This window comes from Pocillopora verrucosa, chromosome 13 (assembly GCF_036669915.1).
Source record: "Pocillopora verrucosa isolate sample1 chromosome 13, ASM3666991v2, whole genome shotgun sequence".
NCBI lineage: Eukaryota > Metazoa > Cnidaria > Anthozoa > Scleractinia > Pocilloporidae > Pocillopora > Pocillopora verrucosa.
In genome coordinates, this window is record NC_089324.1 from 16107748 (window position 1) to 16126128 (window position 18381).

The 18381-nt window shown below is 38.4% G+C and overlaps 2 protein-coding genes across 2 annotated transcripts; both read right to left on the bottom strand.

Moving 5' to 3' along the window:
- Positions 1 to 87: 87 nt before the first annotated feature.
- Positions 88 to 5966, bottom strand: LOC131795157 (uncharacterized). The gene is made up of 4 exons (XM_066160121.1): positions 5887 to 5966; positions 3751 to 4629; positions 2835 to 3495; positions 88 to 2422 (listed from the first exon to the last, which is right to left on the bottom strand). Exons 2-4 carry the CDS (start codon positions 4580 to 4582, stop codon positions 1195 to 1197), a joined length of 2721 nt encoding a protein of 906 aa, XP_066016218.1. The 5' UTR covers positions 4583 to 4629; positions 5887 to 5966; the 3' UTR covers positions 88 to 1194.
- A 10575-nt stretch (positions 5967 to 16541) lies between these two features.
- On the bottom strand, positions 16542 to 17789 carry LOC136277656 (pyroglutamylated RF-amide peptide receptor-like). The gene has a single exon (XM_066160041.1). It carries the CDS (start codon positions 17787 to 17789, stop codon positions 16542 to 16544), a length of 1248 nt encoding a protein of 415 aa, XP_066016138.1.
- Between the last annotated feature and the right edge of the window lie 592 nt (positions 17790 to 18381).

Here is an 18381-nt window from a genome sequence, read left to right on the forward strand (position 1 = left end):
CACCAGAATCATTCCAGAGACATTCTTGTACAAGCCATTGACAATGAAGCGATTTGAATCAATCAAAACAGGATAAGGTCGTGATCTTGTGGAAAAAGGAAACTAGGATAGAAGACGGCGCCCATTTGAGTGGAAACAGTATCAAACTATATTAAAGTTCACAAGGCAACCAGGTGAACAATCAGACACGGTTTGATGCTGGTCTGGTTTAAAGATTTAATAAATGTAACCGAAAAATTACAATTCATAGACACAACGTTTCGACACTCCTGTCTAGTGCCTTCATCACCTTTTGTTTACCAGCTGAGTTGATAATGTAAATTGCCACCACTAAAAGTTTCTAAAGCTATTTACATTGGTAGTACATTTGTTGTCACGCTAGGGAAAACGTCATGTTTTAATGGCGTTTCTCAAAATTATGGGTTATAAAAAAAGGTTTATAAAGGAAAATGTTCATCTTCATCTCGTCTAACATCAAATTTAAAAAGATGCTGATAAAATTGAGTATAGTTTGTGGTTAAAAATACAGAATAATTTCATTGTATATGATTAAAAACTTTCAAAGTCTCCTTCAGATGTCACGCGAGGGAGAACGGCGTGACATCCCGGGGAAAGGTTGCGAAAGAGACTAGCCTCAAATTCACGAAAGAAATGTGTTTTAACAAAACGATTGTTACATAGTTAGCGCGCGATATCTTGAGACTCACGCATGAATATTGGAAAATAAATGTTATCATTAATTTCTCTGTAGAAAAAGGCTATTGAAAGTTATATTCCTACATCTCTTGCAAACGCTTCCTAATTTGAGGAAATTCTTTTTCACAGCGACACCCTAAGAAAGGCAAAAGATAAAAGTTCGTTATCATTTTGATTTATTCTTGCAGAGCCTTTCATTGACTTCATTACACCGGCGATAAGGGGTCAGTCGTTATTTCCCGCCTGATGAACGGAGGAGGGATCAGTCGTTACCAACAGAGTATATGAAACAGTGGTAGAGATACAGTGTGGATTCACGTTCTACACCTTAATGGTCCTAAATTGCTCAGGTGTTGTCACCTTTGAGTCTTTTGTAATAAAAAATGATTCCTTGCTCGTTAGCCGGTGTTCTTGTCATGTCTTTCATATTTTCTCTTTCACATTTCTAATGTTATCCTCCGGTGATGCACCTCTTACGATTTTAATACCGTTCTGCTTCTATACGTGAGTGTGCATCTCGACTAAATGCTTTCTTCCGATAACTAGTTCAATCGTGGAGTCTCTGGTGATGTTGTAGCTTTTCAAAGTGCGATGTTCATCTTTAAGTTTCTGGTTGTCAAACATGAGTTGTAGCTGATTTGCCGGTGTTCCCATCTCTTCTGTTATTTTTGTTTTCACATCCTGGATAGTGTCTGCCGATACAGCCTCTGTTGTGATCTTCATCTTTCCAGATCGTGTCTTCACATGAAGTAGGATTTTAATATCCAGTCGCAAGGATAATTCAACTTGATTGTCGTACTCACTCAGAGGAAGGTGGTCGTCGAAGACTTTCTGGCCAACAAAGCTAAGGCGTTGCTGATTAATTGGAATCCCTGTTATATCACAGATTTCTCTTTTCAGGCTCTCAAAATCATCACTTGGCGAGGCATTTATAGATATCTCCTCTCCAGTCGGAGTCTCCACCGTGATCAGGATTCTTCCAAGTTCGTCCTCGAGTCGCAAATGCACAGTTGATTTGTCTATAACTCTATATTTATCTAACGTTTGGTGGTCTTTGAGTTCTTGCCTCCTAAAGATCAGATGTTGCTGGCTTGGTGGAATACCCACTTTGTCCTGAATTTTCAGTTTTACATTCCTAATCGAATCTGAAGGTTTCGCGTCTAAAGTGAGAATATTGCTTGTTAGAGTCTTAACAAAGATTTGCATGCCATTGCTACTTCGTAAAACTAAGTGTAAAGTACATCTTCTCGTAATATTGTAATCACTCACAGTACAGCCATCTTCTAGTTCTTGACCAGCAAAGATAAGACGCTGCTGATCCGGTGGGATTCCTTCTTCGTCTTGGATTTTTGTTTTCACATTTGCTATGGTGTCTGAGGGTTCCACATCCAAAGTTATAATCTTTTCAGTCATTGTTTTCACAAAGATTTTCATGGGATCACGACGTCTTAAAGCTAAGAGCGAGGTCGATTCCCCATGAATATTGTCGTCACTCAAAGTATTTCCATCTTCTAGTTCTTTACCAGCACAAAGCAGACTTTGCTGATCCGGGGAAATTCCTTCAATTTTTTTAAGTGGACTCTCCGGTGAGCCAACTGAACCTATTTCCATTGTTTCTAGTGCGATATCGTGGAGCTTTTCATGGGATGTCGATTCTTGGCCGATTGCGTTACTTCTGCTACTTGTCATACCAAATGGACCATGATCTAAAAGCATATATAAAAAGAAATTACATCAGCTTCGTTCAAGATTAGAGATGATATAGCAGCTAACATCCTCCAAAGCGCTAATAAATTGGCTGAGCGACTGATTATAGTAAGCTTTCTTCATCACAGATACATTCAAGCTGTCTCAGTACTAATCTGTCCATCAGTATGAGAGACAGGTAACCAAATTGAGTGCTCGGGTCTCAAAAATTACCCTTTTTACAGAGTTCTAGAGAGAACAATTCTGCAAACTGATGACCATACATTTCTCAGCCGGCTATTCAAAGAAATGTGTTCATTCTGTTGAACTATCGGCTTGACAAGATATTTACTACTTTGGGCTGGCTCAAGATAAAGGAGTTGGATCAGTTTCCTAAAAATGTCAAAAGGTCGTGAGGTCGTCTCAGCGTCGCCTCCCTCCGTCTTAGATCCCAATCTCTCGCCTCCCCCTGAATAGTTGTTGTCAGTTTCAGCTCAGTCAAGTCAAACTCCTTAAGAACATCCTTTGTCACAAGATATTTCTGTGCCATATCATTCAGGTGACCTGTGCAGTAGTCATACCACAGGGCATCCAGTACCTTCAATGAACTACATAGTACTATTACTATCAAACTTCCTGATTCAGCATCCAGAACCAGAACTTTGCGCACATCTGATAAAAACCGTACAAAGCCATTTAATTCCTCAGGGTTAGATGGGTCAAATACCCTGAAGTACTTGTGTGCGATTGAATTCATAACTTCTTGTGCGCTGGGTATAACTTCTTGTGCGCTGGGTATAACGTCTTGTGCGCTGGGTATAACTTCGCTTCCAAAACCTGCTTCTTCGACACTTACTGTTCTTCCCGCGAGTGGTTGACCAGCAGATGCAACAGGTTGCCCTGCCTTACGCTTAACTCCAGTAACTACCATCTTGTGCCTTCCTGCCAGGCTATCCTGTGTACCTTCAGGCGTTCCTTCTGACGTTCCAGTAACTACCAGCTCGTCGCCACAAGCCTGGGTACCCTGACTGGCTATAACCACCGTCTCTGATGTCTCAAGTCGCGGATGAGAGTCTGGGATGGTCTCACAATCAATCCGCATTCGAATTTTAACTGTAAGGGGAAAAAGTGTCATGAATTGCAACAGAGGCAAAAACAGGCAATTACTATGTGTGGTCGACCGGCTGTAGCCGAGTAACGATTAATAATTGCCATTTCTCCGCTCAAAAAATATATGATGCTATTTATGTCAAAATACGTGCCCAATGTTCACCGTACAGGTAACCCTGATACAATGCCTAAGTGCATATGTTAGAGAAAAAATACTTTACTGGTAAAAGAGATACAGAAAAAAATCAACAAGCTGACCTCCGGCTGAGGAACTGGGTCGGCCACTCTGGTTTAATTGATCTTTGATGTCTTGAGCTTTATCTCGAAACTCTTGCCTCATGCGCTGCACTTCTTGGGCTGTAGATTCTACTTTCCCTCCGAGCTCATCTTTAATATCCTGGGTTTGTTCTCGAACCTCTTTCTCCAAATTCTTCACTGAAGATTTTACCTTTTCCAAGTATTCCTTTACTTCTGTATCATTCTGGTACCAGCGCTGCAATTCCTGCTCATGTCTCTTGGCTTCCTCTGTGAGGGGATCTTTTAAAAATTTATCAATAGCATTCTGCCATTGTTTCGCTTTTGCTGGGCTGATTTGACCCGAAATTCTCATCAGAGCCTCGCTGATTTCTCTCCAATGAACTGAAAACTCATAATCTGAGATTTCCATGTTCTCGTTCACATGACCATATAGCGAATTGCGATAATATTTGATTCTAGCTAAATCTGCTTCTAAACTGTCATCTGTACTTCCCGGTAGCGCATCCCAGCCCGTGACAGGAGGGGTGAGGCCGCATATTGTCCTCAGCAACCGGAAAAGGAGAGTTATATCAAAGTCTGTTGACTTTCCGTACATCCCTGGCGAAGGGTACAGGCAGTCAAATTGTGGTTTGGTGAGCTTTGCTGCCTTAAGTAGCTTCTTCGTGGCTTGATTCTGAAGTGTTGTGGGAAGATTACTTGGTGGAAATTTGACGTCAAAAACCTCCCTCAATAGCACAGTACCTCCACTTATCAAAAGCCGAGCAAGATATTGAAAATTATCTCTCCCTTTCGAAGAACGAAGCACCTCATCTGGGTCTAGAGCGGCAGCCATTTTTAAATAAGGAAAAACTAATTCAGGATCAGTTACTGCAACCCAAACTGTGAAATAGATCAACGGAGTGAACGGTTAATCTCACAAAAGCCATATATGGCTAATATAAAACGTCTATGCTTATATACAGGATGGATGGATGATTTTAGAGGAGAGGATCAAAACGGATTGCTATCAACAATACTTAGAAATTTTAATTCCACGTTATGTGGATATGATTATGCTGGCAAGGAATTGGTGTTCAACAACTTAGATGCGTTTTTCTCAAGCCTTTATAAGAAGAGAAATTCTACAGAAATACCTGAAATAATCTGATCTTAGCCCCTTTAGCAAAAGCGACATATATAGTGGGTCGAACGAGTGACTTGAAATCTCAAGACCTGCATCCCTATTTTGCGTGAACAATCCTTAAATGTGATTTCTAAATCATATTTAAGGATTGTTCACGCAAAAAGTTTATAATCCTTTTATTTTTCAAGCTTTTCAGTTTCTGACAGCGCTTAGAAAAACTTAAATACGAAAATGACTGTGAAGCTTGATTTCCATTTACTTTTTATTCATTTTTTAACAAAAGTAAATAAACAAAAATTTGGTAAGTTTAGCATGAATACAGCTATATAGGTTCTCGGTTTACATGGTTATCAAAAGACTCTATTTAAGGACTTGAATACATTATTCAGTTACAAGAGAATTGAAGTATGTTTCCTCAAAGAAGGGAAACAAGGCGCGCTAGAATGTGTAGTACATTGCGTGACACAAGAAAGAAAACACTTAGCAGTCACGATCGACATAGTTGATAGTCACCCACTTTTCTTTTACTTCCTATGATTTACGGGAGTAGATACACAAATTTCCTATCATCATTCTCTCCCGAGGTAACAATATATGATGTATCACTAAAAAAAAAACAAAGAATATTATCTATTTGCTGGAGCGGGGTAATGATAATAAAATAACCACACGCTGACCGCTCTGATTATTCTGTATGGAAGAATTAATTGATCAACTTCAACCTCAATCTTAAGCGAACAGGAACCGAACGAGGCTCAAAATACTAGTAATATTCTGATTGAGCTGGTTTGCTAGTCAGTCATCCTTCAAGTATCGCAAACGACATTTCTTAGAGAGTCGAAACTAATGAAAATCTCTCCGATTCCCATTTGCGAGCCGGTTCACACACGTCACTCACTTAAATTGCGCTCATTAGACAGATTTCTCAACCACAAAAGCTATCATGACTTCAACAGATCTTCAGTAAAACTTTAAATGAGGAGTTGGTGGAAATGTCCAATTAAGCGTCTTACCTTTAGAGTTTTTTCCTTCGAACTACATCGAACTACGGTCTGTGGTTCTTAAGCGTCGTCAGACATGCACATTCGTTTCCACACCAGTGAAAAGCGGAAGTGAATAGGTTCGCAAAGTGTCATGGGAAAGCCCAACCAAAAGATAACATAAGGGCAAGAATGGTAAGGTATCAAACTGTCATTTCTGGACATGTCATTGCTAACCTTCAAAGAATGGACTAATTAAGCGCATGCGTAGAGTAGGGCATCTGAGCGGTCTCTCAGGGTTGTGCCTAAATCCAACAGCCTAGAGGTATGCCTGAGGAGGCTGGAGGTACAGCTTGCATATATAGTTGACAAAACTCCAAATTAGTCTAACACTCCTTGGAGTCACTTTCTTTTGTTCTCCCTTATTTAGTCTATAACCTCTAGCTAGTCAGATCCTAACCCTTTCACCCCCAAGATCTCATTAGTAATTCTCCTTACTGTCTGCCAACCAGTTCTTGTGATGTTAGTTTGGAGAATTTGGCATTGGATCAACCTATAATCCACTAACTAACATTTTTCTTTATCCTCATCACATGTCTGCTTGATATTGTACTGATATTTTAAGGAGAAATTCTGTCTTAGTTACTCATGGGAGTTAAAGTGTTAAGAAGCAGAGAAAAATACTTGAAGTACAACTTGCTTATTTAATTGACTTTACCCAATTTTTATAACAGTCTGCTTTGCATTTTACTTTTTTAGCATTCCATTTTAGTCTTAAACTACATTGGGATCATTTTTTTTCAAGAACATCTTCTTGTTCCTTGGTGGTGTACCTACCACTGCTTATTTGATAGCACAGCCCACAAGCTTTGAGCATCAAATGACTCTTTATAAAATATGGGTAATCAGCTGAAACTAAAGAAGGCATTATTAGGCAATAACCAAAGGGTTTCTGGTTGGTGTTCAAATAAGAAAGGTGTAATTTCTTTTTAATAATAGCAATTTTTATTTAAAAATACAATAAATAACACCGGCACAGGTTAATTTCATTTATATGATTGTATAAATTCTGTATAATAAAGCAGATGGCCATTTTATATTTTCAAGAATAACTTGCCTGAAGGTTTTCACACAGTCCTACACGCTGATAAATATCATTAAAAATACAAAAGGAAAATGTCAATTTTGTGAATTAAAATCATATTATCCTATGACTACCTAAAGATGACTTGATTTTAGCATTTCAGACAATGGTTGGCCTTGTCAACAATAATTCTAATCAAACACAAATATCATAAAGATAGAGACTGTTCCTTTCTAAGAAATTCTACTCATACTTAGGCAGAGTATAACATGACAAACTTCAGTAAATCTAGTTGACATGTTCAAGTCTGTAATGAATTTAAAGTCAAATTCATCTAAAACTGGCTATATTTATTTGTAATAAATCCACAACTGAAGAAAATACAAATCAGGCTAGTTTAAAATTTATTACCTTGAAATTCATTTAAAACATAACAACATTAATGATTTCAAGCTTACTTCACATACATAAGCTGCCCCTCTAGCTGGTAATGTTTTCTGAGTAATCCAAGCTCCTACTAGCCAGATGAACAAGAGTGCAAAGCATGAGAATATACCTATGGAGTGAATTCACAACAGTACAAGACTAACATGGAATGTAGAAAGATTTTACCATAAATCGAGAAGTAAATGAAATGAGCTAAATTCATCTTAAATGCATGAAGTACCTCTAGCCTGTGGTATTTTCTGAGCCAGCTAAGATCCTACCAACTAGAAATACACGACCAAGAAACAAGAAGATATTCACAAAAAAAGTGCCTCTAATGTGGTGAAAATGGAGTGCCAAAGAGTAAAATTCAACGCAAACTGTAATAAAAATTGGCCAAAGTCAATTAAATACGCAAGCTGTACCTCTAGCCAGTAGTATTTTCTATGCCTCTTAAACGTTTAACTCCCAGATCAAATTTGTAATTCTCCTTACTGTCAAACATACAATTCTTAAAATGCTAGTTCAGAGAATTTAGTATTGGATCAACTAATCATCCCCTAATTGATATTTTTCTCTATTCTCATCACTTATCTGGTTGATATTGTACTGATATTGTAAGGAGAAGTTCTGTTTTGGTCACTCATGGGAGTTAAAGGGTTAAGATCTTACCAGCTAAAGGTACAAGACCAAATGAAAAAAATAAATGTAATTGTTCTTTTGTAAAAAGTGATTCCAAGAGTGCAAGATAAATTTGGAGTGCAGAAACAGAAAATGTGGAGCAAACTATCATAAAAATTGGACAAAGTCGACTAAGTATGCAAGCTGAACCTCCAGCCAGTAGTATTTTATAAGCCCCCTCACATCCTACCCGCTAGAGATACAAGACCAAATAAAAATAAATAAATGTGTACGTGTTCTTGGAAAAAAAGCGATTCAGAGGAATGTAAGACTAATTTGGAGTGCAGAAAGAGTAAAATGTCAAGTAAATCGTGGTAATAGTTGAGCAAAGTTGACTAAGTATGCAAGCTGTACCTCTAGCCGGGTAGTATTTCCTAAGCGTCCTGAGATCCTACCGGCTATAGGTACAAGACAATGGAAATTCATCTTGGGGATCTTTCTAACGTCAGCTTTCTTACTCTTTAAGGTGGCCAATTTACGTTTTCAACTCAGTTGTTGACACTAAATTACCTACTATACTCTCCCACCGACGCAGCACCACAGTTTCTTTAGAAACTTACCCCTTTATTCATACTGTAACTTAGATCGCAGCGTCACGCAACATGGCGTGATTTTCCAAATGTGACGTGCAGTTAAAAACTACATGGCCCTCTATAAATATAAGAGGGAATCATTTACAAGCATTGTAGAGTTCAAAATGCTCTTTCAGTTTTTATCTCATTTATTTACCCATGTATAATATGCACTTTTTTTCTATAAAAATAACCGTCAAAATTGCAGTGCGTATTATTCACGGTTTTGATTGTTTTTCAAGCACGTCCTAATTTGCATACGTTAAAAACACAACAAAGAAAGTAACAAAAGCCTAGTAGTAACTAGTCTTTATTAGCTTGAGTTAAATAATCTACCGATGAAACATTTTCAATTTCGATCCGCAAACACAACAAAGAAATTAAAGAAAGCCTCGTAGTAATTGGTCTTTATTGGCTTGAGTTAAATAATATACCAATGAAACATTTTCAGTTTCGATCCATAAATAAATTTAGTAGAGTATTTAAGAAACAGCTGACGAGATAAACATTACGATCGTACCGTATTACTGTAATCACAAGCGATAAGAAATTCTAAATGGTAAAAAATGGTAAACTTACCACTGCGAAACGTCAGTTGTAGGGAGAATTAAGGTTTTTTTTGCTGTGAAAACTATTTTTTATGAAAAATTTGGTCAAAAATCGGGGTGCGTATTATATATGGGCGCGTATTATACACGGGTAAATACGGTAAATTATTTCTAAATGGTAAAAAATGGTAAACTTACCACTGCGAAACGTCAGTTGTAGGGAGAATTAACGTTTTTTTTGCTGTGAAAACTTTTTTTTATGAAAAATTTGGTCAAAAATCGGGGTGCGTATTATATATGGGCGCGTATTATACACGGGTAAATACGGTAAATTATTTAGCCAAAACGAAAAAAAAATTCATAAATGCATGAATCGGAACCATTCCTGTCATCAGTGAAATACAGGAATGGCTCCAGTCTCTGGTCGTCCGCCTAAACTGACTAAATGAGCTTAGTCAGCGGAGCTAGTCAGCGGATGACTAAATCACCACTAGTTTATCGCTGAACGACCTCGCTGAACAAGAAAGGATCTGCCTTCCCTTCGTTATGTAAGTGGCCATTTCAACTGGACTCAACCGTGACGCGTTAAGTTGGCGATAAGTATGGGGTGACTTGAGGAGAAAAGTCTCGAGTTTTCCTTTTCCTAATTTTGTTTCCTTTTACAGATTTCTTTGAGAGTTTCAATTTTGCGAGACAGCTGTTGTCTCTGATGTTTTCCCTTTTAGATTTTGCGCGGGAAATTGGCGCGCGGCCGGCCACAATTGGTCCCCTCGCGCATGCCCGATGTTTGACCGCTGTGTTGAAATGCGGCTAATAACGTGAATAAAAATTCTTCGTAAGATCTCTATAGTTAACGTTGATTTTATAACAATCCACGTACGTTATGGTTGACTGAATGAAAAATCCCTGATCATGTTATTTACACCATGAATCCACTTCTCATCACCAAGAGATTATATGCCTTATTTTCTCATGTCTTTACTAATCAGCGACTATGTTTAATTTGGTACCCAGTGCTCGCTCACTCTTGTTTGAGTACATGAAATATGGGAGAATTTCTTCTGTCCTGTATCAAATTAGATATCAACAGTTGGCAAATCTTGTCCTCTTAGGAAACGTCCCGACGAAACAAGAAACCGCGCATGACTTGTGGATGGAGCATCGCTGTCCCTACTTCTAACTGGCTTATTAGAGTGGACTCGCGAATTTTGAGACTGTGTCCTAGCTTGATGTTCACGCATGGCAGTAGTATTATTACTGCTGATTAATTCAGGGTTTGCTGTCTCCCCTTCTAAAGCGTTTGTATCAAGGCTAACAGGGAATTCTTGCGCGCTTGAAGCAGTCACGTAAGGCGTAACGTCCTCAAGCGGTAAATTTTGCGCGGTGTCGACAGAGTGATTTCTCTCCAGGCATGAAGATTTAAAGCAAGGAAGAAATCTCAGGAAGTCCTCGCTGATATTTGAGTAAATGAAAGGGTTTGTTACTTGATTCAGTAACGTGAGAACTCTTGTTATGATGCAAACATCTACGCTGATCGTTTTATGGAAAATTGGCATGATGGTGGGAGGTATTGCTGTCACAGCTAACACAATTGTGACCTGTAACATGGCCCTACAAAGTTTTCTTTCATTCTCGCGTCGTGCATTTGCCTGGTGAATTGTAATATAAGTTTCCATATTATCGGCCTGCGTCCTTAAAAAGCTTCTGATGTTACAATAAGATTTTAGAACGTAAATAAATGTTAAACTCAGTAACACCAGCATAGTGGGCGTGGCCAGAGACACCTGGTTAGCAATGACTCTTGTGATAGTTCGAGGAGGCCCAAACGTGTAAGGTATTTCAAGGAAGATGTAGAACGCACTAAAGATAATACACAAGTATATAAACCATGTTGCACAAAGGCATCTTTTCAGTCGCCGGATGGTAATGACCTGTGAATGAAACGCTCGAATCGTTGCATCGCGGCGTATCAAAGCAAGAAGAATCAAACACGCACAGTTCTTCCACATCGTTGCATTTGTCAAGCAAATGGAGACGATTTGTAAAACATGAACAGCTTTGTCGTTCGGTGTTTCACCCGATGCCACCACAAGCAGCATTGGAAAGTTCACCAAACAAGATATCAAATCAAAAATGGTCAAGTGAAGAAGAGTACACTTTGTTACTTGGTTGAAAATGTGTTGATGGCGTCTTAAAACTTTCAGGACATTAATATTTCCTGGAACTCCCACCACAAAGAAGAGTGGAATGAAAATGCTGCTTGCAACCTTACATGCAATGCTAGGCTTGTCAAATGAAGAGGTCTTGTAATTTTCTTGGAACCCAGTCAAAATTGTAATGTTCTTGATATTCAACTCCATTCTAAAGATATAAACACATTTTAGCAAAAATATAATTAGGATACTACGAGTGCCCTGATTGGGCTAAAGCCTCTCGCTTATTTCACCAGTGAACCTAAAGGAGATTGAAGTTTATTTCATAAACGCAATAGATCACACTTCTATCGGTTTACCAGCGTGGAAACCCACGCAGAAAGTTGGAGGAATACTCGAAAATTTTGTTATTATATATATCACTTTCCTCTGGCCCGCGATTTATAAACATTTCTCGTATTCTCCCAGCATTCCGCGTGGGTTATTACGCTGGTATACCGATAGAAAGTGTGCTAATTTGGTATTAGCAACTGAGATGATAACTTAAATTTGCCATCGTTAGAGTTTCAAAGCTGACGTCTCGAGTGTTAGCCCTTCGTCAGAGAGAATGGAGGAATTGTGTCGCCGTAATTGAAAATTGTCGGCAAAAGTAATCCCAAATTTCTTTTTGTTCTGCGTTAATTTGTCCTGTGACTCTCCCTTCTCACTTCGTTAACTTTTTTTATAACTTTTTAAAAACTGTGTAGGAAAAACTTTTATAAAAACGTATAACCGACGTCTAGTAGGTTTCTCAAATTTTTTCATAATTTTGATTAATTGATAACAGAACATTGTGTCGTTTAACTCTGTAAATGATTATTCTCTTCGTTAACAAATCATGCTCGCGCTGCGCGGTCGTTCGATTTTGATAATAATCACTCGTAGGAGTACAGCCTGGGTAGGACTCCATTCAGTCCTATTACCATAAATAATCAGTTCCTTAAAATAACAACATAATTTTTGTACTATGGCAATCAATTCATCATTAGTCTTTTGATTTTGACGCTCTCCACTACGATTCAAGTCAGGATACCTCAGTTCTGAATGAATTCGATACGAAATTAAAATTCCTTTTTCTTTAAGAGTCGTTAAATCACTCACGTCAAATGTTTTGAACAAGGAAGGGCCATGATATTCTGGAATTGACCCGAAATCTACGGATACACTCTCCTAAATACTTACAAGATTTTAAAGGAAACCATCTATAAAAATTCTGATTAATTAGCTGTGCCGAAATCTTCCTTACTTTCCATATAACTTCCAAGAGAAGATCACCGTTCGTTATGCGAAGACTTATTTCACGAAAAGCAAACGGTTACTCGTCAGATAGGCGTTTGCATTCATTAGACTCTAGAGAGCATGATCATTTCCAAAAAGCGTGAATCACTTTCGATAAATAGTCTGCCAAAAAAATTTCAGTGGTCTAGAAAATAATGCCTTGCAGATCGTCCAATGGACGTATTTCTTCATTTTCATCTGCCATACTACTCTATTCAATCAACATAACCGTGTTTTGGTCAAGCCAAAGGAAGAAATGTTGCCGTTTATAATTCACAGAGAGTTTGAGCTGGACAGCGTTTTGGTCAAGTCAGTACAGAAAATGTCAATATTCATAAATCTAGTGAGTCCCAACATGATTTGATTTGGTCAAGTGTACTTATATATGTATCACTGGTTTTCACAATGAGTGCGCTTTAGCATGGCCTTGTTTTGGTGTCCGTTTTAAATGAGTTTTAGCATAGCGAATTGATTTTGGTCAAGTCAACACAGGAAACATTGGTATCTATTTTTCGCCAGTTTTGGCATCATGTATTTGTTTTGGTCGAGTTAACCCAAATTATTAATTGGTGTTCATTTTACTCATTTTTAACCATTACCGGTTTTTTGGTCAATTCATTAGAGGAAATATTGATGTTCGTTGTTAGAGAGTAAAACCATGATGCATACAGAAAACAGAAATTACCAAAATGAACTGGAAAAAATTAAAGGCAGAAGGCTGAGGCGTGTAAATTTTCCGTTCGCCATAAGTTTCATGGCTAACCTTGTATTAAGTTATTAAGTTAATTTGTAAAATACAAATAAAAATAAAATTTACATTCATAAAAATATGACGATCCTGTATCGAGAAAGGAGACGATTTTCAACCATTTTAGATGCGTGAACATAACTGACACCAGTGAATATGAGAGCGATCTTCGCTGTATTGAACATAACTTTAGCAGTAGTGAAAATAATTTTCAGGCGTTATCTTCGCTACTGCATAAGTAGTGTTCATCACGGCGAAGATCGCTCTCATAATCACTTTTTTATTCGAAGTTCACATGTACGATTTTTTAACTATTCACAGTAACAACTGACGCCACTTACCTTTAAGGGTTAAAATCTACGGCAGTTCGCTTTTAAATGCTACTGCTTCGTTGTTCGAGGAGATTCTTTTTGTCAGAGATCGTTTGCGCTTTATAATCGAAAGGAACTGAAAAGAAATACATATTCGTCTCTAGTCAGAATGAAATTCTTCATTACTCCCTCTCGAGGCTTTGAAATGTACCGCTTTCGTTACATAACAAGTACGTGCGTGTCAATTGTTATGGTTACGTGTAGGTTCGTGCTCAAGAACGTGCCCGGAATCCATTGTAGTAGGTTTGATCGCTGATGTGAGCCTGCGATCCTCTCTCCGCACAGCTTGTTGTTTATCTCACGGTTCGAGGCTTTGAAATTTACCCCCTTCGTTACATAACAAGCTTACATGTTACCGACGTTAAGGTTATTCGTAAGTGTTAGGCTCGTGCATAGGAACGTGCACGAGGTTCGTTTTGGCAAATGAAATTTGGGTATGAGACCAAGGGTTGATTTTTAATTAGCACCCGTGCTCGTCACGGCGTGTTGTTCATCACGAGTTCGTTTAACTTCGTCCGAGGCGGAATAGCGCTGTTTTCCAACGCACGATCCACCCTCAGCTATACTTTCTTCTATGCGCACCCACATGAAAAAGTCCTATCTAGACTTTTGTACATAATTACAATTAGACAAATGTAGGACTATACACGATTTTTTCAGATGTACACAGGCTAAGCTTCGTCAAGAGCGAAACCAAAATAAACTATTTCCCCATCAACTGAGTTTATCATCTTTTGTCCCGCAAGAGCGAAATGAAGCAGTTCGGCTTGTTAACGACAGGTAGAGCTAAACCGCACCAACTATGAACTCCGTTCGTTCCCAAAACAACCATGACCTCCGGCAGGTGTAACATTTCTTGCCCCACCCCCTCCCCTCTTCTTCTTTCTGACTGGCGCTCACCCCCCTCCGTACCAATTCCTCTCTCTTCCCAGCCCTCTGTTTCCGTAAAATTAACGATGGAAGCTATAATTTTTACGAAGATAATACTGAGCACTCGCCCGCCAAAATTACGCCTGCTCAGTCTAGAATTATGCAAGGATCAGCAATGTCGTAAGAATAAAGTTTTCAACAGAATTCTTTCTTTCTCCCAGGCGCTGGATTAGAGGAGAAAAGATCTTTTTCTATTTCTTTACCGAGCTCAAGATTCACTGTCTTTCTAATACCCTATACAGTTGGTCGCTTAATTACAAAAAAATTGTAAACACTAGTAAGAAAGTCGCAATCAAGATAAAAGAAAAAAACAAGATTATTTCAACGTTAATGATATTAATTGAGAAATGCAGTGTGTACACCCATCAATTTTCACTTCTAATGAATACGAAAGCCTACTTCTTCACGAGGTTCTTGCAATTCGAATTCGAGGTGCAACGAGCCTAGTGCAACCTTTTAATTAGCATTGAATTCCGTAACCAGCTGTCGCCTGCTCGTTTCCCTCCGGATGAAAACAGGGAGCAAGATTAATCAGGTTTTGTTCACTTATTTCCTCTCTCTTTCCCGGCACCAACTGACCAAATGGATCTAATACGAGAGACCTTCTGGAAACCTCGCTTCACTTTACTATCAGCTTATCCCTCTGGTTTGTATTAAAGAAAAGAACGATGGTTCTCTTTTTCTGTTTTTAATTATTTGAATACCACGTGTTACTTATAATACTGCGTTACTTACAATACAAAAATGACCTGTAATACTTTTATTTCTTACACACATCACACATTTCCTCTCCTTTTCCTTTTTTCCTTACCCTTTATTCTTCCCTTTTATCTATCTATTTCGTTTGCCTTAGTGCGGATATTTTCGCTCTTTTTTTTATCTCTTTCTTTATCCTCTATCCGATTTTTCTCCTCTTTGCGTCTCTTTCCTTGCCATACGCAACGCACGCCGAGTGCAAAAACCACCCCGCTTTGAGTACTGAGTATTAATCGTTCAGGATGTCTATAGACAACACAAAATCAGCATTCTTATAAGTACTGATCCTTAATATAAGCATTTTACACAACATTATGATTATCATACTAAGTACATTAAAGGAGTCTTTTAAACTTTAAATTGTAAATTTTGAACCAAGCAACTAATTAATAAAATTGTGCAGTATTCAAAAAGGTGAAAGGTTGAGAACATGCTTGCCAACAAATCTAAATACATCTCATTTAAAGGAATAATCCTTAGGTCAGTGTGTTAAATCGTTCACGCAAAGAAAGCATAGAAGAATTCATAAGAACGGCACTTGTATAAAGCAAAAACACCGGGTATAAAAAACCTGATGGGGACTGGAGACCAACTGGAAAACATGATGTACAACCGAATTCGTAGTAACATATAGATTTAAGCAGACGCAAGACTGGAGTTCCAATCAGTCACTTTTCCTTTTCTCTCGTTTTGTTCTTATATTTCACAAAGGTTTCTAAGGCAAGTGAAGTTTAATTTTGCTGGACGGGCTGGCTATCATATTTTCTTAACTATGGATCTCCGATTACGTGCCTTACCCGTACAACCTCTGCTTTTTATCTACCTCGAAGATGGGGATTTTTTTTAGTTGATAAGTATCTATGTAGATGATAAACCACGTTTGGTACCGAAATGACGACGCTTTCTATTTTTCTAATCTATTTACTGTCTATTTTTTGAGCGATTTTTGAGCGATTATCGATTTACTATCTATTTTTTTGAGCACTAAGTATCTATATACATGATAAACCACGTTTCATACCGAAATGAAGACGCTGTGCAAGTGCTCGCTGTTTAGCTGGTGGACAGCTATAAAGTATATTGAATCACGTATCAACAGTAGTCAAATACAAGCTTTCTTATGACGCATCTGTCCTGTAGAAATAAAAAAACGTGCAGGACTTATGTCTGGAGCACCGGTGTCCTGGCTATCTGCTCTTTCCTTTACAAAGATTATTTGAGACTTCAATAAATTTTTCCTAAATTGCTTCCCGTTATCTCTGTCGGATTCTCCCAGGTCCTCTTCCAGAGCCTTAATATCAAGTCTCTTTGAGAATTCTTGCCCGCTGGAGGTGATTCTGAGCGGTGAAACTTGTTCAGCCAGTTTGTCTTGCGTGGTGTTGACAGAGTGATTTCTCTCCAGGCATGAACACGTAAGAAAGGGCAGAAATCTCAGGAAGTCCTCGCTGATACTAGAATATATAAATGGATTAGTGACTTGACTGAGTAGTGTAAAACATCTTGCAATAACGCAAACATCGATGCTTATTGTTTCATGAAATATTGGCAAGATGGCAGGAGGTACCGCTGTGACTGCTAACACAACTGCAACCTGCAACATGGCTCTACAGATTCTCCTTTCATTTTCTCGTCGCGCATTGGTCTGATAAATTGTTATGTACGTCTCCATATTGTCGGCTTGTGTCCTCAAAAAACTTTTGATATCGAAATAGGATTTAATGACGTATATTAATGTCAAACTGATTAATATCAGCATTAAAGGCGTACTGAGAGTCATTTGGTTAGCAATGATTCTTGTGGTCGTCCGTGGAGGTCCAAATGTGTAAGGTACTTTGATGTGAACGTAGAAAGCGCTGCAGATAATGCAAAAATATACAAACCATGTCACACATAGGCACTTTTGAAGCCGCTGAATAGTAATCACTTGGGAAAGGAACGCTCGAATTGTTACATCGCGACGTATTAAAGCAAGAAGAATCAAACAAGTACAGTTCTTCCACACAGTGGCATTTGTAAAACAAACTGTTGTGATTTGTAAAATATGGACTGCTTCATCGTTAGATATCCCTCCAGTTGCTATTGCAAGGAGCATCGGGAAATTCATCAAACAAGACATCAGATCAAATATAGCCAAGTGAGCAAGAGTCCACTTTGTCACTTGGTTTAAAATGTGTTCACTGCGTCGTAGAACTTGAAGGACGTGAAAATTTCCTGGTACACCCACCAAAAAGAAGAGCGGAATAAAAATGCCACTGGCAACTTTACACCCGGTGGTCGGCCCTCCTTCTGTGGAAGTTTTGTAGTTTTCTTGGAAATTGGTTCCCAGGCTGACGCTGTTGTTCAACTCCATTCTAAAGATGATACAAATTCTCTGAATTAATAAACGTTATCTGCTGAGGCATCAACCTTTATTATATGGAAGGGAGTGTTTTATAGGCAACCAAAGCACTCATGGAATCAATACGCTACTACATTCGAGAACCAAGAGGCGTATTGAGCAATGACATCACTATTTCCACCTCTTCAACTTTTGCTGAATGAACTCAATTTTTTTGCTGTTTGAAATAATAGCCGTTGTAAGATTTGTGGTGGTAAGCGACCAAGACGTAAATGCATCTTCCAAACAACAAGAAAACGAGAACACCAAAAATATAATGCTGTGTAATATTAAGATTTTCGAGAAATTTCTAGAAAGTTGCGACGAGACAAGAGAAATAGAGGGTATTTAGCATCGTGGAAGTAAAAAACCTGTCCTTCATTCATAACGTATTATTACGTATTTCAGGACCTAAGAGATCCATTAAGATCACTGATCACTTCACGTGTACATTCGCCAATGTCATCTATTGCATAACTTGCTCTTAAAAACCTGTCTTTCATTCATAACGTAGAGAAAAATGTCGGGACCTAAAAGATCCATTAAGATCACCGATCACTTCACG

Coding starts and splice junctions, on each gene's coding strand:
- LOC136277656 (XM_066160041.1), bottom strand. CDS start 17,789: ATGGAGTTGAACAACAGCGTCAGCCTGGGAACCAATTTCCAAGAAAAC.
- LOC131795157 (XM_066160121.1), bottom strand. CDS start 4,582: ATGGCTGCCGCTCTAGACCCAGATGAGGTGCTTCGTTCTTCGAAAGGG. Junction 3,496..3,750: donor ACCCAGTTCCTCAGCCGGAG/GTCAGCTTGTTG, acceptor TTCCCCTTACAG/TTAAAATTCGAATGCGGATT. Junction 2,423..2,834: donor CAGGGGGAGGCGAGAGATTG/GGATCTAAGACG, acceptor CTGATGTAATTT/CTTTTTATATATGCTTTTAG.